Source organism: Tiliqua scincoides, chromosome 4 (assembly GCF_035046505.1).
Source record: "Tiliqua scincoides isolate rTilSci1 chromosome 4, rTilSci1.hap2, whole genome shotgun sequence".
NCBI classification, from domain to species: Eukaryota; Metazoa; Chordata; class Lepidosauria; order Squamata; family Scincidae; genus Tiliqua; species Tiliqua scincoides.
Window position 1 is genome coordinate 177,683,741 of NC_089824.1, and position 25,168 is coordinate 177,708,908.

General features: G+C 42.4%; 1 protein-coding gene across 3 annotated transcripts; it reads right to left on the reverse strand.

Annotated features, from left to right (window-relative positions):
- NUCKS1 (nuclear casein kinase and cyclin dependent kinase substrate 1) lies at nucleotides 1–24,853 on the reverse strand. Of its 3 annotated transcripts, none has more exons than XM_066625526.1 (8): nucleotides 24,610–24,853; nucleotides 17,105–17,154; nucleotides 14,820–14,925; nucleotides 11,268–11,320; nucleotides 10,873–11,022; nucleotides 8,756–8,908; nucleotides 7,487–7,633; nucleotides 1–5,395 (listed from the first exon to the last, which is right to left on the reverse strand). In XM_066625526.1, the coding sequence occupies exons 1-8, from the start codon at nucleotides 24,624–24,626 to the stop codon at nucleotides 5,196–5,198; spliced, it is 876 nt and encodes a 291-aa protein (XP_066481623.1). In that variant the 5' UTR covers nucleotides 24,627–24,853; the 3' UTR covers nucleotides 1–5,195. The 3 variants fall into 3 exon arrangements, with proteins under 3 accessions (XP_066481623.1, XP_066481622.1, XP_066481624.1); XM_066625525.1 differs by having other exon boundaries at nucleotides 7,487–7,636; XM_066625527.1 differs by lacking the exon at nucleotides 7,487–7,633.
- Between the last annotated feature and the right edge of the window lie 315 nt (nucleotides 24,854–25,168).

Below are 25,168 nucleotides of genomic sequence, written 5' to 3' on the forward strand. Positions count from 1 at the left end.
TATGGGTTATAAAAGCCCTTTTATAAAGCCATTTTTAAACAAAACCAAAAAGTTTACAAAAGAAAATAAGATACAGAAGAATAAGTTGCTTAATATATTCCAAAAAATAATAAAAAATGAGGGGGACACAATTCCAACATGCTGAACAGTAAAGGGTTCTTCTCCATGTTCTCTTAATACAAAATACAAGCCAAGGATACACATACTTAAAACAAGAGCTCAGGAGCAGATATGCAGTCCTGGGAACCCTTCAATAAAAATCAAAGCAGGGATTGTTAAATCTTTTTTTTTTTAATTGCAAGTACATACAGAGACTGGAATATGTAAAATTAAGTAGCACAAAAGACCATCACACAATTCTACCAATGCATGTTGCATCTATAATTCACGAACATGGTCAACAACGTCATGTTCACTTCAAACCCCCCCTTTAAAAAATGCATTTTTAAATAAAGCATTGTTACATTCAAACTGAACTCCTAGTACCATGCTGCAGATTTCATTGTCAAGGGACTGACAACCCAACTGGTTATGATCATGACTGGTATTTATTCTGAATATTTCCTCAAACAGACTAGTAGCAGCTGAGTAAGTCAGCAGCCTGTCTTTCATTGCCACTCATGAAACAAAACCAAGGCGAGACTGAGGGCCCAATAAGGTAGTTAATACCCAAGACAAATATCCACTGCATTCTATTTTAGCAACTCCTAGCTGATGTTATTGGAACTTGCCCCACATGGAGTTATTTTACCTCACATCGGAGAATAGTTCAGGGTTTTACTGTGAAATGTTCCTGGTAAACAAGTTATGTAATTCTCTTATATACAAGTTTTGTAATAATTGTTTCTGCAGGAAAAGTAAAATTCACAAATTTCTAACACACATTAAGTTGCCAGACAGACATCCACGCATGCACACACACGCATACACCCCACACGCACACATACACACTCACAATACTTGAAGGGGTTTTCATGTTATTGTGGCTTAAGCAAGTTTGTGGATTGTTCTGCCCCAACCCCCCTACTCTTCCCTATAAAAAAGCCCTCCCTGGATACAAAGCATATGCACAATGGTATCTTGCAGTTACACCAAGCATGCTTAAACTGATGGAACCATTTCATTTTCTACAGTTTTATACAAGGGCAGGTGGGGCAACAGGTGTTCTCAACAATGGTCTACAGATCAACTCAGCATGTAGTGAATGCTGGGTTAGAAAACCCAGCATTAATGGTCAGGGGAAAAAATTTAATAGGGAAAAATAGAGTATGAGCTACATCGTGAAGCAGAATATCAAGGGGGGGGAAGAAGAGGAATACCCAAGGCAACTGTTAGCTTATTTGTGTTCAACTGTGAACTATGGGTCTTTGTTATAAGTACACCCGCATTTTAAAAACCTTTCCAATCTCTACCTTGGACCTATCACTCATGGTCAACACAAAGGGGATTATCCAGTTTCATAATTTCTATTTAGACCTTAGAGACCACAGTTTGTTCAAATGCAACCAGTGGGGATGGGAAAAAGAAAGGAGAAGTTGGGTTTCAGAAATGAGTGAACAAGAGCTCCATCCAAAGGACCTAGTCAATTAGGCTACTTGAAGACAGAAAAGAGTCAAATCTCCCCCAGACAATACTAATATCACTTCCCAAATACCTAAAATTGTGGAAATCAATTTCCTTTTATTTTATAAAATCATGTGCCAACATTATGATTTGTTATAAAAAATAAACACTCCACAGAAAAATTACATAAAGCAATGCACCAAATTTCTATAGCTCATAAGCTTCCAGCATGTTAGAGTTCTCACCCCCCCCCCAACTCCGCGCCTTAGTTTAGCTGTTTGTTGTACTTGGGGTAATGCTTTTAAAATCTGTTTTTTAAAGTCTTTTCATTCCATCTAAAACAGTTTCAGTACTTGATGCAGCCACATCACTGACTACCTTCAGCAACTGCATGACATCAACCTTTCTAATGGCTCTGGAAGAGGTTACAGACCACCTGAATGTAGACAACTTCTCTCCCAATATTTAAACATGATATATCAGATCAAACTGAGTCTCTCTAGGTCCCTGCATTTAAAGTGTTCAATCTGCCCTAAAAACTACAGAGGGGAAAAAGCCACAACAAAAGAGGACATTTGAATATTAACCTTTCAGGTGCATGGTGTTTCTACAGCACCATGGTAACCATAAGTGGGTCAAACCCAAAAGGTATGCTGAAAACAGCCTTGCAAAGTTTCACAAAAAAAAATTTATGTAACCTGTTACACTCAGTTATGTGCAAAGCTAATGAAACATTTGTTTAGTTGATACACTAAACACATTTGCTTTTGGTTTTCCAGCAAACTCACAAAAAATACCAATTAAATTAGGATATTAATAACTAGCCATTCTTAGGAAGCAACTGATGTAGTGATTAATCCACACTGGAGTATATTGATTTGTTTCTCTGGCAATGCTTGTTCCATGGAACATAATGAACTTGTATCATTCCCATCTCTAGAATACTGCACTTAAAAGTGACACAAAACAAAGAGGTAGAGAATGAAGAAGTGAATTTCCTGTAAAACAGAATAAAATGTCAAAATATTCTTTTGTTACTGCTCTATGCAGAAAAATATTTTCTGAAAATTTAAGAGAATATTTAAATAATGGGGAAGACCAAATAGTTATCCAATTTTCTGAAAATTTAGTGTTTGCAAAACCTTCTCAAATGTCTGTTTCTAGGGGGACACATGCAAGTTCCAAATAAAAGCACAGCATCAAATAGACGTTGACAGATTCAAAGCAATGTGCTTACGATACATATCTGACACAACTGTTTCACAAGATTCAAAATTCAAATATAACTGGTTCAAACAGTTGAAGCACGAACAGAGGCAGCATAATAGCTTTCCAAATGTCTGAACATGCTGCAAAGCTGTATTAAAGAAAGAATGCTAAGGAAAAAATGCACATATTCTTCAGAACAAGTCTGCATTACAGCAGAAATGTGTTCAGACACCAATATAGTCAGTTGGCTGGCCACAATGACTAGAGTTAATCACTCCAAAACCTGTACATTTGGAGACAACCAAATAAACCAAGATAATCAAGAGCATAAATCTGTAGTATGGAACAAGATTACACTACAGTGTGAACACTCCAAAAGGAAGCTACAATCTTCATGCCCATACAGCAATTTAAATCTTGGTTAAACTGGCCAAGTTACCAAGTTCAATTTACTTCTGTCCAAGGAGTAATTCAAGGCATGTTTACTTTTATGTAGTGAAATCCAAAGCATATTTGTCTAGAAAAAAAGTTTCATTGAGTTTAATGGGGTTACTTTGCAGCCTAAGCATTACCGTTCAAAAACATAAAAGCCAACATCTAGGTGAAAGCCATCACTTTCCGCTTGTATTGATCTTCTACAGGGAAATGAACAGTCGCTAAAATAAGTAGAAAAAATAATCTGCCTATGCCAACATTTTTAAAAGAGGTCATACCTATGTCTGTAGTGCAAGAGAGAACCTGGATAGTACTTCAATGCTTTGGTTTTCTAACACTACTCACAACGGGCATGGTCCTTGAACAGGATATTGTGAATTGCATCCACTAGGCTTTTAACCCTCTTAAAGCGTATACATACGTACATATATAAGATATCAAAGGATCTGGCTTCAGAACTCTAATACTCAACCTCAATTTGTGGGCAGATTACAACTGGTTGAAAGGATATATTATGACTGTACAAGATAAAAATAGAGGGTGGCACTATAACAATACTGTAGTTGCTTTATCAAAGATAGAAAGGAAAATTCATCTTATGTTTAAATTAGCAATACTGATGCATCAGTTAAAACTGATTAAATTGCCAGCAACTGTCCCAACCCAAATGTATTGTGCACTTACAAGATATCCTACTCTTATGTGCCACATTTTTGCTATAATGTTAAGGCCTTTCCTTCATCCCTCATGTCCTCCAGTCCACACTCTGTTCCTTGCCTGGCATATGTTTATTCAAGACCTGGCAACGAAGCAGCATGAATAGCAAACCACCCTACAGGCAGGAGAAGAAACTAATCTTAGCAATAGAGACAATTAATAAAGAAGAGTAAGTTATATTCTTTGTTGGTGGAATCTGCAATCTCACTTGAGGACATCATAGGAAAGGAAAATGTTTAAGCCACAATTTATGGATTGAAAACCAGACCATGCCATAATGGAAATCACTTTCATATTTGTAAAGAAAAATCCTGCCTTAACTTCCAGTGTGCTTCCCTGAAACCAAGCTTTAAATTTCATACCAATATTTAAAACAGTGTAACAAGGTGGGAATTTTGAAATTAACAGAAGCCAGAAGAGTGTGGATGCAGTCTGACCAGCTGGAATGCTATCCTAAGCACAAAGAAACAAGAAGTACTGAAATAAAGAACAGATCAAATGGTCATTAAAATTATCTTGGCTATTAAAGAGAAACTGTGGAACCCCAAACATTCAGAATATTGGAACTTAAAAAGCCAGGATGGTGTAGTGGTTTGAGAGTCGGACTTAAAACCTTGAAGAACCAGGTTCAAATCCCTACTCAGTCATGAAGCTTCCTAGGTGTCCTTACGCCAGTCTAGCAGCCTCACCTACCTCACACGGTTGTTGCAAGGACAAAAGGAGTGAAGGAACTATGTACACCACCCTGAGCTCTTTGGAGGAAGGTTATGAAAATGTAAAAAAAACTCGACAAAATTCAAAGTAATTCATTTACCAAGGATGAATCTGTCAACAGAAATGTTATGTGCAACAACATATTTGTGTTGGATTCAATTAAGTAACAGTTGCCTTAGAAGAATTTTCCCAGCTTTGGAAAACCTACCCTATTTGTTAACTATGCCCTCCAAATGTCAGACTCGACCTTATTGCTTTTACAACTGCAGTAAGCCTTCAAAAATATATCTTTAGTAAGCTGTTAAATTAAGTCTAAATGGCTTTCAGATTTGGTTGGGGAGAACGGAATGGCCAGTAGACTGCAACATGAAAACATTGAGTAAGGGTTCTCTTAAAAAAAAGAAAAAAGAAAATACTGTACTAATAAAACAGCTAAAGTAAAGGTGGCATTCACAGCCCATGAGTCAAGCCACAACCAAAGCCATGTTCTACCCCTAAGTATATTCTTTTCCTTCCTTCCTCTCTCAAAAAAAGTTTCTCTCCCACATCAGCATCATTTAATCTTCACCAGAGGGGACTTCATCTTCAGACCCTTCATCCCCAGATTTGTCTGGAGGAGGACTAACTGATTTCTTCTTCTCTGGAGGACTCTCAGGCTCTTCGTCATCATCTTTTGGGGATGGTGTCTTTTCTTTTGATGCCTTTGAAGCTGTTGGGCGGCCTCCCTTTCCTTTGCCTTTCACGGGGCTAGGTGTAACTGAAGGAAGAAAAGCACCAAAATGTTAACAAGACATTAAGTGTGTGTTTAAACTTTTAAAGATAATGCTAACCTCTCAGGTCATGTTCAATGTTTAAGCAGGCGTCCACCCCACCCCCCTTTTAAAACTGATATCTATTTATGCAGGAATACGACAACATACTGTTTAAACAAGTCTGCATTGTTACAAAATATTGATGTCCTTATTTAACCTAATACACACATTTATGTATGCCAGTGGTTCCCTCAGCCATGAAGCTTCCTGAGTGACCTTGGGCCAGTCACTTTCTCTCAGCCTCACTTACCTCACAGGGTTGTTGTGATAATAAAAGGAGGGGAGCAGCTGTGCACACTGCCCTGAGCTCCCTGGAGGGTGGTATAAAAACGTGGGGGGGAAAAAATATTTTAGCACCAGGACCCACTTTCTAAAATGACACTCTACCAGGACCCAACTAGATGCACAAGACTTTTTATAAGGCTATCTAGAAAGAAATAATATTTTCATTTATTTACTTACAAGTAATTTTTTCTTTTTGCAAAAAAACCCTCAATGCATTTCCCCCCAAAAGACACTCGAACATTATCTCCCTATATTTACACATGCTTGCATACTGCAGGAGCTCAGCTGTTCGCAGGGCAGTTAGCAGCTATCTGATTTTTGAATAATCTCAGAGCTTTGGGGCAATTAGTTAACTGATCTTTCCATCACCTGTGTTTTCACTGGAGGCTCTGCAGGACCCATCAGAAATGGGGTTGTGACCCACAGTTTAAAAAATGCTGGTTTATGCTCAATTACTCAGTTAAAGTCTACAGTACATCTGAGCTCCTGCCAGCACACTCCAGCCTCTTCCCTGCTCTCTAGCATTAAGTTGCCATCAAAACTTTGGTTGCCATCTTCCTGAAGAAGCGCTAGAAGGCAGGTATAATCTCTACAAGAATGAAAGGGTAAAAGCAAGAGTTTTGATGACTTCTGCTATGATATGACGGCAATACCAGATTTCTGGAAAAGTAGCTGGGGATATGACAATTTGGAGTACCTACACCAGGGGTGCTCAATAGGTGGATCACGATCTACCGGTAGATCGCGAGGCAAAATGAGTAGATCGCGGAGTGCCGACCCCCCCTTCAGGTGCCTCTGGGAGGAAACGCCGGGAGTAAGGCCCATTGTACTTAATGGGGCTTACTCCCAGGTAAGTGTGGCTAGGATTGCAGCCTCACAGTCTAATCCTAGGCATGTCTACTCAGGAGTAAGTCCTGTTATACTCAGTGGGGCTCAAGGTACACCAACATACATTGTACGCATAAATGTTATATGTTATGATGGCGCAAACATTGTAAAAAAATCTCTGGTAGATCTCCGGGCCTTGCTGGGTTTCAAAGTAGCTCTCGAGCCAAAAAAGTGTGAGCAACCCTGACTTACACATTTCTAAATAATGTATAGCTTTGTATGACATAACCAGTATTGGGGTGTCAGAACACAGTCACTGTACATGCAATAGTTCTTCATTTTCCCTGAACAAAAAGGAGAATAACGAGCACCTCCTCCTCCTTTCTCCCAGAAGTAGAACATATTCTGCAGAACAACACAGGCACAACAGTGATTCAGGCAATTTAGATAATTGAATCCAAGATATGCAAGGCTTAACCCCCTCTAAAAAAAGCAGAGGTTCAGATATACCCAGGATGGCATATATCAAAAATTCACTGTCTTTTTTCCCCTGACAGAAGAAACATGGCTATTCATTGGTGCATAAGCACAAACATCACATGTTTTAATCAGCACTGGCAAGTGGTCTGAACACAATTGTGGCAGCTAAGAACATACAGAATTCCATCCCGATTCAGCCACTGACTCCTTTGAATCTCTGAAAACAGGAGGAAACCATCCATTAACTTTTTAGTACACCAACTCTATCTTATAATCAATGTAGGTTAATATGCATAGTATGCTAGTTGAGCAATGCTTTGATTCATATCCTTTTAAGCACAATAGATGAAGAGCTGAGAAAACATAAGCACTTGAAAGCAAAACTCCATTATGCTATTCCCAACAGCTGCAAAATAAAAACTTTTGAAGCAAGCTGAGCTCACCTGTCGCCTTTAGCCTTGGCTTAGGCATTTTCTTTTCTTTCCTTTCTGGTTTGGATTTCTTAGCCACTTTTTTGTTCTTCTTTTTTGAACTGCCATAGTCACTATCATCATCATCTTCCACAAGGAAATCTTCATCGCTGCCAGAATCTTCTGTGCAGAGAGAGAGGAATGAAATGTCTCTAAGAAGGTCTGTCCTTGTTCACTTGGAAGGGAGACAGAATGAGGGAGAGAGTCTGGTAGGTTGACCAAGGGATAGGAGTATTCTTGGCTTCTATATCCTGTAACATACTTGCTAGAACTTGAAGCAATCACGACTTCTGTGCCTCAGTATTTCCTCATGTAAATGTGTTTTATGACTGGTGATAAGTAGCAAAGTTATTTAAAATAGCAGTGGCAGAGGCAAATTTCTCTCTGAAAAGCAGTTACAAGTAGGCTGAGCCTCACCATTTCCTATGCCAGCTGCTGTAGATTATACACCAGTGCCCTTTCCAGCCTATGCCATGACTGTTTTCTTGTTCAGTATGGTCTTCCATCTTGTAGCAAGCTGTAGAAGTGCCCGCTGAAGTCAACACCAGTAACTTATTACATATAGGATAGCAGTATCTTACTGCTAGTAAGCACAACAAACTTCCAGGTTCTGGATTCACGTGTCCAGTTGTCCAGGTTCAACTGAGTTTTTGTTTGCAGTGAGTGTGTAAAAAGTAAATCTCGCAGTGGGTCCCCATTTTTACCATTTAGAGGAAATGTATGTCAGTTTATATAACAGGCGTGTTAGAAAGTTAAATTTGAGGTGCAGGTATTTAAACAAACTTAAACAAAAACATTTGTTTAATTCAAGTTGCAAAAACAAGAGGGGATCTGAAGTCCTTTCCTGTATTAAGAAGCCAGATAGGATGGTATTTGTAATCAAATGAACTATTCATTTGATTTCAGTTTGTTCAGTTTGTTGTCCAGTGCTGAAGATAAAACAGTGACGAATATGGCAAATCATAGAAATATTGCCAAAAAACATTACATTGTTTTAAAAGCTCTCCATATGCCTTAAAAGATTTAGCACCCTGAACATGGGGTGGACAGGGGGACATAGCAATGTTCTCTTTGTATCCAACACTTAAACTGGACATCAGTACATTCACAGTGATCTCCACTTAATACTCAAGAGGCAAAGACAAGTTTGTCTATCATGGCAGCTAAAGCTGGATGCAGCATCTAGTATGGCTGCAGTCTGTCAAACCCTTGGTTGTGTATACATCATTTGGTCCCACTTACTTTCCTGGAATGATGCCTCCTCCTCTTCCTGGTCTTCCTCCTCACTGCCCACATCATCCATGAGCATTTCTCGTTGTTTGGAAGCAGCTTTGGATGCCGCCTGTCGCTGCTGGCGCACGTTTTTGTGGTCTTCTTTCTCATCCTCACTGTCCTCTGTTAAAATCACCAAAAGAATACTGAAGATTGACAGTTACAGCATATACTTACAGCTTGGGGCAGGGAAGAGCCCCGGTAGAAGGCTTAACTATTCACAATTTAGTTATGAGGTCAGATACCTCCACCAAACCAATACCTAAACGTTTTTCAATTTGCACAAGCATCCTAGAAACATCTCACGGCAACACACTGTTCTGTTTTCTATACATTTAACCCAAAGGACTGGTTTTAATATATACTTATACTTCAAATACCTATCACAGCTCATTTTTCCTCTTATGCAATAAGACTCACTTTTCAATCCTACTTTTGCAAAAAAGCTATTTAGCTCTATAAAATATAATGGCCACGTAGGGCATTTTTGAAAAATAAGAGGACTGAAGGAACAGACTTAAGTAAAAAGGCATTTTTATAACAAACACAAATAGTTCAAAGATATTAGCACAAATTTGAAATACTCTTTGTCAAAAAAGGGGGTGGGGAGGGAATAAAAGGGACAGGACATTTCTACATAAGAACAGCCCCACTGGATCAGGCCATAGGCCCATCTAGTCCAGCTTCCTGTATCTTACAGCAGCCCACCAAATGCCCCAGGGAGCAAACCAGATAACAAGAGACCTCATCCTGGTGCCCTCCCTTGCATCTGGCATTCTGACATAGCCCATTTCTAAAATCAGGAGGTTGCGCATACACATCATGGCTTGTAACCAGTAATGGATTATTCCTCCAGAAACTTGTCCAATCCCCTTTTAAAGGCATCCAGGCCAGATGCCATCACCACATCCTGTGGCAAGGAGTTCCACAGACCAACCACACGCTGAGTAAAGAAATATTTTATTTTGTCTGTTCTAACTCTCCCAACACTCAATTTTAGTGGATGTCCCCTGGTTCTGGTGTCATGTGAGAGTGTAAAGAGCATCTCTCTATCTACTCTGTCCATCCCCTGCATAATTTTGTATGTCCCAATCATGTCCCCTCTCAGGCATCTCTTTTCTAGGCTGAAGAGGCCCAAACGCTGTAGCCTTTCCTCATACGGAAGGTGCCCCAGCCCTGTAATCATCTTTGTTGCTCTTTTGCACCTTTTCCATTTCCACTATATCCTTTTTGAGATGCAGCGACCAGAACTGGACACAATACTCCAGGTGTGGCTTTACCATCGATCTGAACAACGGCATTATAATATCAGCCGTTTTGTTCTGTAACAAAACGTGCAGTAACATTCTGCACCTTTTCAGTCTTCCACCACACACTGGTCTATGTAGATTAAGTTCATCTGCACTAGAATTTACCAGTGTTTAAAATGGAACGATTATAATGGGAATTGACTACCATTTTACCACCCATGCTTTCTATTTTAGCAGATGGAACATCCAGCATCAGCTAACTTACTGAATGTACATTACAGTGTAGACCAAAACCAGAAAAGCTAATCATTGTGCCCTGTATTTGCATTTATAGCATGCTTCTTATCCTCATATGGGCAAAGATTTGTGGGATAGACAATTCTGTTTTTAGTAGAAGAAAATATGAACAAACCAGAATTAAGTAGACAAAGAGTTAGAACAGTTACTGCTGGATGTTTCAACATATATTCTTAGGACAAAGAGACTGGGATAAAGCCACAAAAGAGTTTCAACCTTCAGTCAAATTGGGGGGGGGGGGGTCTTTTGCAACATACTAAGTTCACAACGTTTCAAAATTTGGAACCTCTTGGTTTAGATCAGGTTCAAGCCTTGCCTTAGTAGTCTTCAATCCACATACCACATGTGAGTGATTGCTTACACAGGCCATTTTCGTTAATTCAATTAAGCTATAGCTCTCTTAATTTCCCTCAAGAAAGTAATCTGAAATTGCCTATACAATTTTTATTAACATTACATCAGCATGAATTGACTCAATATATAATCAGCACAGTAGACAGTCTTTAAAATCAATATGTCACTATCTTATATAGTCTTTACCTGCAGCCCGTTTCCTTGATTTGGAAGTTGCTCTTTTGTTCTTTTCGGGTTTGGCTTTTTTTCCTTTTTTGTTCTTTTGTGAACTCTCATAGTCACTATCAGCTTTGCCATCATCTGCTCCCAAGTCATCCTCACTACCAAAATCTTCATCTGAGAGAGAAAATGTTTGGCACTCAATATATACCTTCTGCAAGGAAATATAACTAGAAGAGACAAATGTTCCAGGCTTTAAAGGTGAAGACTAGTTTTTAAAAAGTGCTAAAAAAAGGAAAACTGATAGTGTTATGGATGACTTAGGACAGGACACATTAAGGATGCTACATAGTAGCAATAAATTCTAGACACCCAAGTTTCTACTTGGCTGGATACCTATACAATTACAGATGCATAGCTACCTGCTGAATGTGAATCGTCTCTCTTTGCCTTCATGTCTTTTTCTGAGTCCTCACTGTAGAAAGGAAAAGAGTTTCAACAAATCAACTTCCAAAAACCATCACACAGGCTATTTTAATAGTGGGGTTTTCCAAGCAGAGGTAGTAGGAATTTTTGCAAACATACATATACACCCCACTCTAAATTCTGTAAGTTCTTATTCTTCTAGAAATAAAGATTATGGCTAATAATTTTAGATAGCATAGTTTTGAGACTGCAAATCATTTCTCTTGATTGCTGAAACAGAACTAGAACTACAAACTGCAAGACAGGATAGCAAAAGAGACAGTGTATCATTTAATTATTAAGTTTGCACACTGAGCTTCTTAACAAGAACAGCATTTAATGAGGACTAATTTGTAAGGTGAGAGAATTTAATATTTATTACTGCTATGAAGTGCTGTTCCAACTGCACAAATTTATACATATTTATGTCTAAGTAGTGGTGACATATTTTACAGCTTGGGGGTCCACCTGGACTTGCAGCTGCTCCTGGATACCCAGGTGGCGGCTGTGGCTAGGGGGGCCTTTGCTCAGCTTTGGCTGGTGCGCCAGCTGCGGCCATACTTGGATCGTGCAGACCTGGCCACGGTGATCCATGCCATGGTGACATCGAGGTTGGATTATTGTAACGTGCTCTATGTGGGGCTGCCCTTGAAGACGGTTCGGAAACTGCAATTAGTGCAGAATGCAGCGGCCCGCATAGTTACTGGAGGTAGGCGGTTTGACTCTGTCAGTCCACTTCTCCGGTGGCTGCATTGGCTGCCCATTCATTTCCGGGCCCAATTCAAAGTGCTGGTTTTGACCTTTAAAGCCCTATACTGCTCTGGGCCAGGGTATCTTAGAGATCGCCTACTCTCGTCCAATCCGGCTCGTCCTCTTAGGTCATCAGAGAAAGCCTTTTTACAAGTGCCGCCGCCTAGGGAGGTATGTGGGTTGGCGGCAAGAAATAGGGCCTTCTCAGTAGTGGCACCAACACTATGGAATTTCCTTCCCCTTGACTTAAGAATGGCTCCCTCTCTTGAGACTTTTCGGCGAGGCCTGAAGACCCTTCTGTTTAGACAAGCCTTCTGAGTTCCCGGCCTTTTTAAACATCTTTTAATACCTGGTTACAGGCCTGATTCTTTTATGATTTGCTGCTCTATGCTCTTTTTACCTGACTACTTTTTATCTGACTACTGTTTTTATGATAGGTTGTTAATATGATTTTATCCGTTTTTAAATTATGATTTTAATTTGTTTTAACCTTGTTGTAAGCCGCCTTGAGTCCCTTCAAGGAGAAAGGCGAGGTAGAAATAAAGTTAATAATAATAATAATAATAATAATAATAATAATAATAATAATAATAATAATAATAATTACACTGGATTTCCCTTATTGTGTCTTATTTTTCTAGGGTGCCACATTTTCTGCTTGTAGCAGCTATTAGGAGAGGGGTAAAAAATGCTCCCAATTTCTACCATTTTGTTCTTCATAAGGAGAAAAGAGGCCCCCAAAGAACTCTTTAGAATCCCTTATTTATTATTATTACAACCAGTTTTTCCAAGACCATTTTATATTCCAGAAAACAGCTCATCTTTAACGTTCGGTATTTGCAACACCAGATAACTTGGAACAGCCCAGCTGGCTTCACAACTCATCACATACACTTCCCTGCCACCCCTTGCTACACCATCAGTGTTTACTCTTTGAATGTACAGGCATGCCCCCATATCCATGGGGTTTCCATTCTGGAACCCTCTGCAGTTAAGTGAAACCATGGATACAGGCAAATGCCCCCCCATACCCTGGAGCTGGGGGACAGGGGAGCACATGCCCCAAACTCCAGGGGGAACGTGCCGGGGTCTGTGAATCTGATCCACGGAAAAGTGAACCCTTGGATAAGGCCCCCCCCCCCGTACATATATGTATGACTGCTGCAATGGTTGAGGGCAGGGAGTCCTGCATGCTGCCTCTAATTCCTGAATAGTTGGTTTTAGCCTTGGTGGTGGCAACAGACAGAGGGGGATTAGCCAAGAACAGATGCACTAGAGTAGGGCTAGTAATCATGGAGACAAGTGCTCAGTGCTCTCTTTCCTCTCTGTTAACCAAGCCAAACAGATTAAAATGGGAGAGCAGAGAAGAGGTAAAACATATTATCAAACTGGTAAAGGAAAAGTTGTATGCAGTGGAGGCTGTACACTCTTACAATACAAGGCAAATGGGTAAAAGGCACACACTGAAAACAAAAATCTGATGTGACTTAAACGTAGTCCCTGAACTTACTTATTCCATAGACTGGTTTCCATCTGCTACAGCACCTCTATCCCCAAAAGTTGGGTTAGATTCCAATAGCGTACCTTTATTCAGTCAGGGTTAAGAACCAAGTTTATCCTTTGGCTTACCATTGCATGCAATTTTTTTGATGTTACTGTTTTGCCTTATTGGTAGAGACATCAGTCACCACTACCAGTCTTTGAACTCTAGGCAGGAGTACCCAATCCAAATGCATGTTAGCTCTGGTTTTTTTTAGAGTGTACACACACACACACACACACACACACACACACACACACACACACACACACACCTCTTTTGGAATGAAGACAATCACAAAGCAAAAGACCATATACTGGCTCCTAATGCCAGTAGACTTCCTAAATTATTTGTTACCTTGAGGCAAAGAAGGGAAAAATCCAGAGATTTCACTACACCAGCATTTGTTTTAGAAGAGCTACATCTCACTTTTCAATCAAGTTGATCTGCAAGCAGTTTAGAACAATTAAAAAAACAGCTGCTCTTTTGTCCTCGGGCCAAAGATGGAGCAGACTCCTTTCAGTCAAGAAAGCTCCCTGCAGTGGCTCCTTCTCTGGTCAATACTGTGGATCACATTCACCTTGCTAAAACTTACAATGTTAAAATCAATATAAGTTCACTAAAAACCCTAAGTTTCCTCTACAAGTGTCCCTTAGAAGGAACCTTATATAAAACATAAAGAGAGTCTTCCCTCCCCACCTTCAGGGTGTTAAATGTGCCATAAACAACTAACGTAGGCTGAGAAGAGTTACACAGGCTGGTAATTTACGTGCAAGGCTGCACTAACAATTACCTCGTTTTCCGCAAGACTTGCACAAAGAAACACATAAGAAAAGCTACAAGAGTGGCTCGCACTATTAAGTGAAGAACTATGGTGTATGCTCTCCAATCATGTTATCCACCAGGATTACACACATCTTAGGTTATGCATTACAGAAAACGGCTTTTTATGAATTAAATTTACATCCTCGTTTGATTTCTAATGAATTCAGGGTGACTATCCCACTTTAGTCAGGAAAGTGTAATGAACAAACAAAATGGACTCTAAATCTAAATGAAAGTCATCTGAAACACACAATACCCCATATCTATCCTAAGTGAGTATTTAGGTAGATTTAATATTTTCTGAAGATACAACACAAGCCAGGAAGTATACAGGAACTAAAGCTGTTCAAGAAAAACAAAATTTGACTACTAAAGAACCTAAGCCCAAGCTTACCTGTCTTCCTGAGAATTCTTTCCAGATCGCCTCTTATTTTTTGCTTCCCGAGGTGATGAACGGATTTTTTTGGCTGGAGGGGCTGAATCTCTGCCATATTCCTCATCTACATAATAAAGGGAATGAGAGCAGAATTAATAGGAAAGTACTACTACTCACATTTGAAAAGTTAGACAAAGCCAGGGGAGTCACCAGATCACTTCAATAAAGGCTGCATGCCTCATGAAAGATTAGGAGAGTCTGCCATATGCCTTGGGGGGTGTCCAACTTACCCCAACTCAGGTTAGAAGGAGGCACCACCACATACACAAAGAACTGCCCTGGTGGCTGCTCAAATTGAGTCTCTGCCTGCATAAGAGAGTCTGCTGACTTTATGCAAAAGCTTCCCCTTGTTGCCTCAGTATAGGTTAAGAGGGGGGGAGGTTATACAGCACCCACTTCCACCTACTCCCCACAGGATAGCTTCTGATGGCCAGTACCAGTCAGTGGTTGCAGAAGGAGCAACCTTAACCCCACATCCTGATATGCTGGCCTCAACACTAGCATTGATTGAAACTGTAGCCTGCCTTATGAGCAAGTGCAATTCCACCCCAACCCAGAACACATCCTCCAGTGTTCCTGTTACTAAGCAACACTGAAGCCTGCACCAGAAGTTTCATGAAAGGTACAAGTAGCTGTGGTCTCAGTAGAGTCAGAATGTGGTTTGTTCTGTGGCTGCAATGTGGTCCCAGTGACTGTGCAATTGGTGGTGCCCTTATCAGCAGCATGCTGCTGCAGCATGCAGTGATAACCAGTGCCATCACTGGTTATCTTGGTTGCCAAGATAACCAGTGATGGCACCAATAGCAATGAGTAGTGGCAGATTCTCTAAGAGGGCTTGTGGGTGCAGGTCTGGGGGGGCAGTACTGTTCCCAGACAATGATGGGCAAAATGGTGGCTGGCTAAGATCTCCCCGTTGTTGCCTCCTTTAGTATCCTAATTTCTATATCTAGCAGAATACAGATGACTATTTTCTTCCTATGCCACAGAAGGTAAACTAGTGGACAGTTCACTCCAATCTCTTCAAAGCATTTATATGACTTTTCCATATACAGGTGAACAATGACCCAATTGCAATGGTTCCTTGAAAGCTTATCAACGGTTCTTCAACAAGACCACTACTAAGAGTAGATAAGATTTCTTGACAAGTCTACCCACCACTACTAACCTCTACAATAAGAAGTTGCAGTAAAGCACTGGGTAGACTTTATAGTACAAAGCTGTAATCTTTGGATGGAGCATGTCATGCATGAATGGCCTCTGCCCCCATGTGAATCACATGTGTGTTCCAGAATCATTTGCAATGCACAAGAGTTCCATGACAGACAACTTATTGAAAAGCATTCCCTAGAACAGTGGCTCCAACCTTTAGGTTCCTAACCACAGATGATCGAGAATGGACCACCTGCAGCCACCACTTCTGTCTGTTCTCTGCCCTCTCTGGTGGTCAGAGAACACCTGCTCGGTCAGATGCTGTAAAAACAGAAGGCAATCTTGCTTTCCCCATGACCTCCATGAATCATAAGTTGGGAACCTGTAGCCTAGAAGACAGAACACTGGCTCTGGATTTTCCAGAATTCTTCCCATACAATGGCAAAGACTCCACTTGGATAACACTGCAGATTTGAATTTGCAATCTGACTGGAGAAAAACAGTGAACAGTGTCCTTAATGCTGGGTTTTAAAAGGCAAGACAGAAACAAAATATTTTATACTTTGTGAAAACAAAGATGCTGCACTTGCCAAGACTTCTTGAAATCACTAAGCTTTTCCTCTGCCATCTTAGGTAAAACTATATACAAGTAATTTAAGAATTATTTAAAATGCCCTGATAAATTCTTATTGTTTGCAGTTGGCTGATGCAAATCTTGCACAAATTATAAATAAACTGAACTTCACTGCCAACAAAACTGCATTAGGAAGAACACAGGAATGTACCATATTTTGTTTTCACTAATTACCACCATTACCACAATTTCATTCACCAGACAGCAGCAACGCCATGTGCGCTCTCCAAGGAAAAAAACATTCTGTAGGGGTTCCAAAACCTTAATTCTCTTGAAGTAGAATAAGGATAAAGAATTAGTCACATGCCAAAATAGGATGAAAAAATTAGCAATTCCAAACAGCCTATTCAATGCAATATATCAGCTATACAACCATTAAAATCCAGTTAAATTTTATGGGCCACCACATTCAGTAGTTGCAGAGTAGTCTTTGCATTCTTCCCTCCTCCCCAATAATTACCTGCATCATCTGATTCCTGAAACTGTGAGTAGTCCACAACCTTTCTGTTCCTAAAAATGAAGAAAAAGATATTATCCTAAGTATACTGAAGATACAAGGCACTAACAGTCAATTTAACTACTCTTCAGCAACAGATTTGAAATATAGTCACTGATCACAGCGTAGGTTTGAAGACTACATGGATGGTGTCACTTCTGGCCACGTCACCACTTCTACGTTAAAGACATTACCTCAGGTGGGTCCCAATGCTCAAAAGTTTGAAAACACCAACCCTAATGGTATCCTGGCATGGCATACAAAATAGTATTTTCGCAAAGTCTTTTTCTTTCTGTAAAGCCATTTAACTTTTGCTTATAAAGTTACAAAATTCACGACCATACGCAAGATTAAAATTCAATCAAACATTTTGGGAACACAGATAGTTCCTGGATTGAGGTGTGATGGAATTCCGCAGAAATCTGTGCTCCTCAAATTTTTTTGATTCAAGGCGTCTTTTCAAAATTTATTCTAACTTCTGCACCCCAAACACAAGCCTTTCTTCCTAAATGAGCATAAGGAGATCATCAAAACATGGGAACAGATTACCACCACCACCACCCATTCCCCCCTTACAGTGGTTTGGATTGCCAACAGCTGGAACAGAGTTAAGCATCAACTTCTTGCTGAAAGCAACCCCTCAGGCCCTGCAAATCAAGACAGCAACTTCACTGCCCAAGTAATAAAGAACAATTTGGCTCCTTCCTCCAATGTCTGCTTGACATTGCAGGATATGTCTGCTTGATGTGCAGGATATCCTGCCTGCACAACACCAGCATCTCAAATCTATTCCCCTGCCTTAAGGGGCACATCCCATAGGTTGATAAACTGGGCCAGAGGTTTTCAGACTGGGGCATTGCAACACCCTAGCCTGAGAGCCCTGGCCTCTTTGCCTTTAAGGGGCGGGCGCAGCCAGGTGGCAGGGAGGAGGCAGCAGAGCACTGCGCAGGGGGCTGCAGGGGCTTGGCTGCACTTACCACAGCCTCCCGGGGGTGCTGGGAGCCCTGCGCAGCTGTCCGCAGGACTCCCCGAGGCTTCCAAAGTGAAAGTGGGGCGATCGTGCCCTGCTTCCACTAAACCGGAAGCGGAGCATGATCACGCCACTTTCACTTCTGACAGGGCTGCAGGGACTGGGGTGCACTCACCAGCCCCTGCAGCAACATCCTGGGGGTGCGGGGTGCCCTGTGCAATCCTCTGCAGGGCTACCCAGGTCAGCAGCAGTGAAAGTGGAGCAAATGCACTTCGCTTCTGGTTTTGCGGAGGCAGAGCGCGATCGCTCACTTTCACTGCTGCTGACCTGGGGAGCCCTACAGAAGCTCACACAGGGCTCCCCGCACCCCCAGGACGCTGCTGCAGAGACTGGTGAGTGCACCCCAGTCCCTACAGCCCCCCTGAGCAGCATGATCCTGGGGATCACGTTGCTGCCTCCCACCTGCCCCTGCTGCCTCCCCCCCCCCCCAAAGACTTACGGCAGGTTTCAAATTCTTGGGCTATAGGCACAAGAGGGTAAACTACTACTACTTCAGTAGTCATATTCATATTCAGTAGTCCTAGCTCCACATTTCAGTGAAGCCTGGCCCAGTGCAACTGCTTTTTTCATCCTTTTCTAATATACTGTACACTCTATGACAGCTCTTAAAATGGATTAGTAGTACCACTGCCACAATATTCCAGATAAGCTCTAACACCAATTACAAGGTGACAGAAAACACACTATGTAATAACTTGTTCGACTGTGGATTTTGGAATCTTTTAAAAAAACTCAGTAGGGTTTTTCAGGCAAATGTCTACAATTATATTCATGCCCCTTACATTGGACACACAAAACCCCTGTAGACACTAGACCAGGGGTGTCAAACATAAGGCCGAGGGGCCGGATGCAGCCCGCAGAAGCTTTTTATCTGGCCCTCAGGCTCTCAGCTGCTGAGCAGTGCTGAGGTGTTACTGCTAAGAGGGCACAGCCCCCACGAAAATTGGGCTCTCCCATATCTTGAAATATGGGAAAGATTTGTGTGTTCTCTTCTGTCATTTAAAGTTAATGAATTCCTAAGTGAGAAAAAGTGCTAATTTTTGGTTATGAGTTGTTTAATGACATCACTTCCTGCCTAATGATATCACTTCTGGCCCTCAGCAGGCATCATGAATGCCATTCAGCTCTCAGTATGAAATGAGTTTGACACCCCTGAACTAGATCTTTTTAAACAGTGGATCAACATTGAGCCTAACCATGCAAACTTGCCCATGCAACTCAGACAAACAAGCCAAAGAGTCAGCATTTACAAGTAGCCAGTGAAATGGGGTGACCCAATGGCTCACAGGAGAAGTAACCTGAATCAGTCCACTTGCAAGTTTTCTAACTACTGCCCTATCTCTGCCTCTTCCCTTCAGCCTGCAAAATTTAGCCAGGATTCAAAGTGCCATGCAATTTGTTCTGTATACCCAAGGTGGGCTTCAAACTTCCTGAGAAAAGTTGCTCAAACACAACAAACCACCTGAAACTGTACACTTTCCAAAGCAATTTAAGATAGGGCATACACAGCGATCAGTGAAAAGTTAAACACAATAACCCTGGGGCGTATCCAAGCCATTGGGCACATCTATTTTATTTACTTACAGAATTTTTTCCTCACCTTTCTCACCAAAGGGACCCAAGTTGGTCTACAAAAACCAATGTAAATACACAAAAGCATAAAAACCACAATTAAAACACAAAACATACTTTAAAACCTGTAACAATTAAGAACATCATAAACGGCAATAAAACATTAATATAAAACATAAGAGCAGCAGCAGCCAACTTACGACTTTTATAGGCTTGGTGTTTTTAATATAACATTAAAAAGGCCGAGAACTCAGAAGGCTTATCTGAAAAGAGATCAGTCAGGACTTGCTGGAAAGTCTCCAAGGAGGGAGCAGTTCATAAATTCATAAATCAAAAGGGAGGGGATTCCAGAGTCAGTGCCACTACTGAGAAGGCCCCATTTGTCACTGCGGGCCCCTTGCACCTCTCTGGGTGGTGGCACTCATAAAAGGGCCTTCTCTGATAACCCGAGGAGACGTTAGATTTTACGGAAGTAGACTGTCTCTCAGATATCCTAGACCTAAGCCATACAAGGCTTTAAAGGTCAAAAACAGCACCTTGAATGGGGACTGGAAATGAATTGGCAGCCAGTGCGGCCATTGGAAAATTGGTCTGACAAGAGTTGAACCGCTTGCCTCCAGTGACTACACAGGCAGCTAAAGCGGTTTTGAACCTGATGTTATTTAACAAATCTACTAACTTTGCAAGTATTGCATCTTAAGTTCTTTTTCTAACCAGAACCAGTTTCTGAGATGCTATAAAGACTCTGGAACAGACAAGATTATTTGGGTTTTTATATATCCGTATGAAGGAACTGAATTATGTAAGAGTTTGACAATTAAAGCATTTTGAGGAGCTAAAGGGTAGCTAAAACAACATTTTTAAAACCTAGTCTTAAAAAAAAATTTTTAACTTATAATTTTAGGAAAAAAATAAATCATAAAAAGGATTTTCCCCAATCTCACTTTCCACTTAATAAAAATGAATTCAGGGGAAAAATGAATTCAGGGGAAGGGAGGCACCCCACCTTTTGGGGGGGGCTCTCTTATATCTTCTTGAGAGGAAGCTTCTTGCTTCCATGGATTGCCATGGTACACTGCACACCCCCTTTTACTCAGGAGGGAGAAGGAGCAGTTCACATCTAAATCTGCAAGAAGTTAACTACACTGCCCCTCCTCTTCAAGCAAGCCACTGAGTTAAAATAGGATATTAACCCAACCATGTATATATAGTACTGCAATTCTGTGGAACCATAAAATAGCACAGAATATGCTTCCCAACAGTCTCAGCTTTTTTTTTTTTTTTAAACCCTCATAGAACATAATGATACTCTTGCAACGTGCTGCCGTAACAAAACTTTTTAAAAGCCAGATTGTATTGAAAAGCAGTATTAGAAAATGAAAACACTGCAAGCTATGGAGAACTTTCAGGAAGAAAGTATTCGCTAGATATGGAACAACCACCAAAAGTACAGCTACATGCCTTCAGTGCATATTATGATAACAAGACAGAAATGGATGATCTTTTGACACAATACTGAAACAGAGAGGAGACAGTCTTTAAAAGCCATTTAGGGTTTCCTAAGTCATGACAGTATTTAGAATTGCACCCAGAGAGCATCATATGGAGAAAACAGGCAATCAGGTGGAAGTACCCCAAGGCTACATAAGTTGCAAATCCTCATCAGGGACAAGTGGTCCACCTCATGGAATAAGATGTTAATCATTCAAATCGAAATAGCTGCAAAAAGAACAGGCACCAAATGTTTTCAAAAATCAATTACTGATTATGCTATTGAGCTGGGAGTGTAAACATCACTGTCTAGTTCAGTGATTTTCAACCTTTTTCATCTCATGGCACACTGGCAAGGCACTAAAATGGTCAAGGCACACCATTAGCTTTTTGACAATTGACAAGGCACACTGTGCTGTCAATGGGGGCTCACATCCCCTAATGGTCCTATTGATAAATGACCCTCTCCCAAATTCACACGGCACACCTGGGGACCATTCGCAGCACACCAGTGTGCCACGGCACAGTGGTTGAAAATGGCTGGTCTAGTTAAAGGTGCCATTTCGGAACTGGGACTAGAAATTTATTTTAGATGAGATGCTGAGGCATGACAATGGTAACATAATTTCTTATAAGTTACTGGCTATGTTCAGACATAACACTGGGATCCCAAGTCTGATGTTCTGGGCTTGTTCACAAACTATGCCTAGAACAAATGGTGCATACTGGCTTTAAAACATACTGGTAGGTTTTAAACCACAACAGAAGCAGTAAATTCTCTCCCCTCACATGTGAACAGAAGAAGCACACAACCTGGAGGTTTGGGCTAGTAACATGAAACCATGGTTTAGCATTACATCTGAACCCAGCCACTGAGTGGTACAAGTCATAATTTAGTGTGCATTTGCAAATTAAATTTTACTTTTTTGCAGCCCTATAGGCTGTCAACTCTACTTCAAAATCCTTACTGTGTTGCAGTTCAGATTCTTTTTCTAATGCTGAGCTAAAGGTCAAAGCATATACACACTTACCTAATACACCAAAAGAGCAGAACATATATTAATTCAACAGATCTGACCACTGAAAAATGTTAACATCTTTTTCTAATTCCCTGTCCCTAAGTAGCCAAAGACAGGCTGCAATCCTACATACATGTACCTGGGAGTATGTCCCATAAACCTTAATGGGGATTACTCCCAAGTAGGCATACACAGGATTGCACTGTCATTATAGGTTTATAGTACGCCCTCCCCCAACCAATTAACATCTCATCAAAAATGTGCAAAAAGGAAGAGCCCCTTTGAAAACTTGACAAATAAGGCCCCAGGGCACAAAATTTGGCAGATTCCTAATTTTCTACACACAGATACCAGTCAACCCATAAATACAGGATGACTGACCCCATAGAAAGCAAGGCAGTCAAGTTTATTCTGCTGCAGTTCACAGACTAGACTTCTTACACCTTAAAGCAGCTATTTTCAACTAGTGTGCCGCAGGTGGTCCACAGATGTGCCACAGGAATTTGGGAGAAGATCATTTATTAGTAGGGCCAATGGGGATGTGAGCCCACCCCCCACTGGCAGCATGGCATGCCTCGTCAAATGTCAAAAACCTGATGGTGTGCCTTGACAATTTTAGTGCCTTGCCAGTGTGCCACAAGATGAAAAAGGTTGAAAATCACTGCCTTAAAGTATACACGTAACAATCACTGTGATGCAACCAATACTATGTGGTACTAGATAGTGGATTCAAACCCTTGCTCAGCTATAAAGCTTACTGAGCAGCCTTGGGCAAGTCAGTATCTCTCAGCTTATCCTACCTCACAGGATAAACCACTAGAAAAAACAAGATCCTAAATTCCTAACAGGAAGCAAGCAATTTAAATGCCATAAGCTAGAAGTTCACATTAATATCCATATACTGTATCTGAAACTATACGAAAGACTATGTATTCAGAATCACAACTTTATACCAGCAAAATACATTTCTTTTCTTGTCAATGTATGAGCCTAGAAGAATTATAACAAAAAGCATCAAATAGCTCCAGGCCAGCTCTCCCACCCTCAATTTACAGAGCAGTGAGATAACACAACAGCTGTGATTAAAGATTTCAAGGGAACCAAGAATGAAAGACTTGCCCATCCCACGCATCACAATTAAGTGGGAAGTGTTACACTTATACTATGCTATCCCAAGGGCTAGTCACTTTAGTATCCTGCACATTCCCCAAAGCGGGTCAACACCAGCCTCACATGGATGCCATCTATAAACATTTGCTGCATTCTGCTACCAATGCAAAGTGTACATTTACCAAAACATGGAGGCATCTTCCCAAATAGCCATACGTTAAGTGTGCTAAGTTCTTCCAATGAACTTACAGTCACGCAAGGCTCCCCTCCACACAAGCATTCTGTAGGTCCTGCTGCCTAAGGTCTCATGTGCTCCCAGATGCAGGCTAACGGGTTAGCCCTGATCCAGCAGGGCTTTTCTTATGTCTGCTTCTCCACCAGCCCAGGACAGCAGAGTGCAATGTGCATGTCTCTCCCCCCCCCCATCACCACACACACACTCCTTCCCACCAGGGTGCACCCTCTCACCACCAACTCCTCCCTCTGGCAAGCAAACCGCCTCCCCACACTGCGACTCTGCTTAAGGAGCAGGCACAGTGCATGCTTGTGCATCACCCCTCCAGGCCAAAATAATACAGGGCAGAGTTGAGAACGCCTCGCACACCGCAGAGAGCTCTGCCACACAGTGACGCACAGGGCAAGCCTTCCTCCACTCGCTGGCTCCAGTGGTGATGTGCAGGCCGAGCGCGAGACAACCACGCCGTACTTTCCCGCAGGAGGCATGGTCTCTGCTGGCGCTAGCCTTCGGAGGCAGCATTGCAAAGACCTGCAGGGTGGCAGTGGCAGCTGAGAGCCCAAGCCTATGCATGTCTACTCAGAAGTAAGCGCCATTATAGCCAATGGGGCTTACTCCCAGGAAGGTGTGGACAGGATTGCAGCCTCAGAGTCCAATCCCATACCTCTCTACTCAGAAGTAAGTCCCATTAAAGTCAATGGGGCTTACTCCCGGGAAAGCGTGGCCAGGACTGCAGCCTCAGAGCCCAAGCCTCCGTATGTCTACCCAGAATTAAGCCCACTGGAGTCCACGGGGCTTACTCCCGGGAAGCGTGGCCAGGAGCGCAGCCTGCAGCGCCGAGGGGGAGCGGCGGCAGCAGCACGCTGCCTGCCTGCACACGCCCCACCCCTCTCCCGCCATGCCTCCCCGCACTCCGGCCGCTCCCTCCCTCGAGCGGGACGAGGCCTGGTCCGCGCTGCGAGGCCGCGGGCGGGGAGGGGCGGCACGGCGCAGGCCTCCCGCAGGCACCCACCTGACGGGCCTGGACATCCTGCTACTCGAGGCGAGGCCTGCGGCGGGGCGACGGCCGCGGAGACGAGATGGCCGAGGAGGGTCGGCGCCTCTCCTTCGCTCGCCCTCTCGGGGAGGGCGTCGGTCCCCCGCGCCCGCGACCCAGGCAGCCGCTACCGCCTCGCGGCTGGATCCCTCGCGCGCGCACCGTCAGTCGCTGCCGCTCGCGCTCCCCCCGCAAAATGGTCGCACTTCGTCCAGCAGAGGGGATGCGCCGAGCGAAAAAGGGCGGTGCAACCTACTCGGCTGGCCTCCCCGCCCTCCTCCTGTCATTGGCCGGCCGCCCGCGCCGCCCACTCCCATTGGCCCGTTCGAACCATCACGGAAGCGAAGCCCCGCCTCCTCCCTGGCGAGCGGGAGGAGTTGAAGGCGGGCGGAGGGAGCCCCCTCGCTAAAGCTCGTGTGAGAGCGGAGAGGGCGACAACAGCCGCGGAAAAGCCTGGCGGGATTCGAGGGCGGCAGATTCGCCAGGCATCCGCCTGGTTTCCCCTCACGCGTCCGCGCTCGCGCTCCGTCCCGCG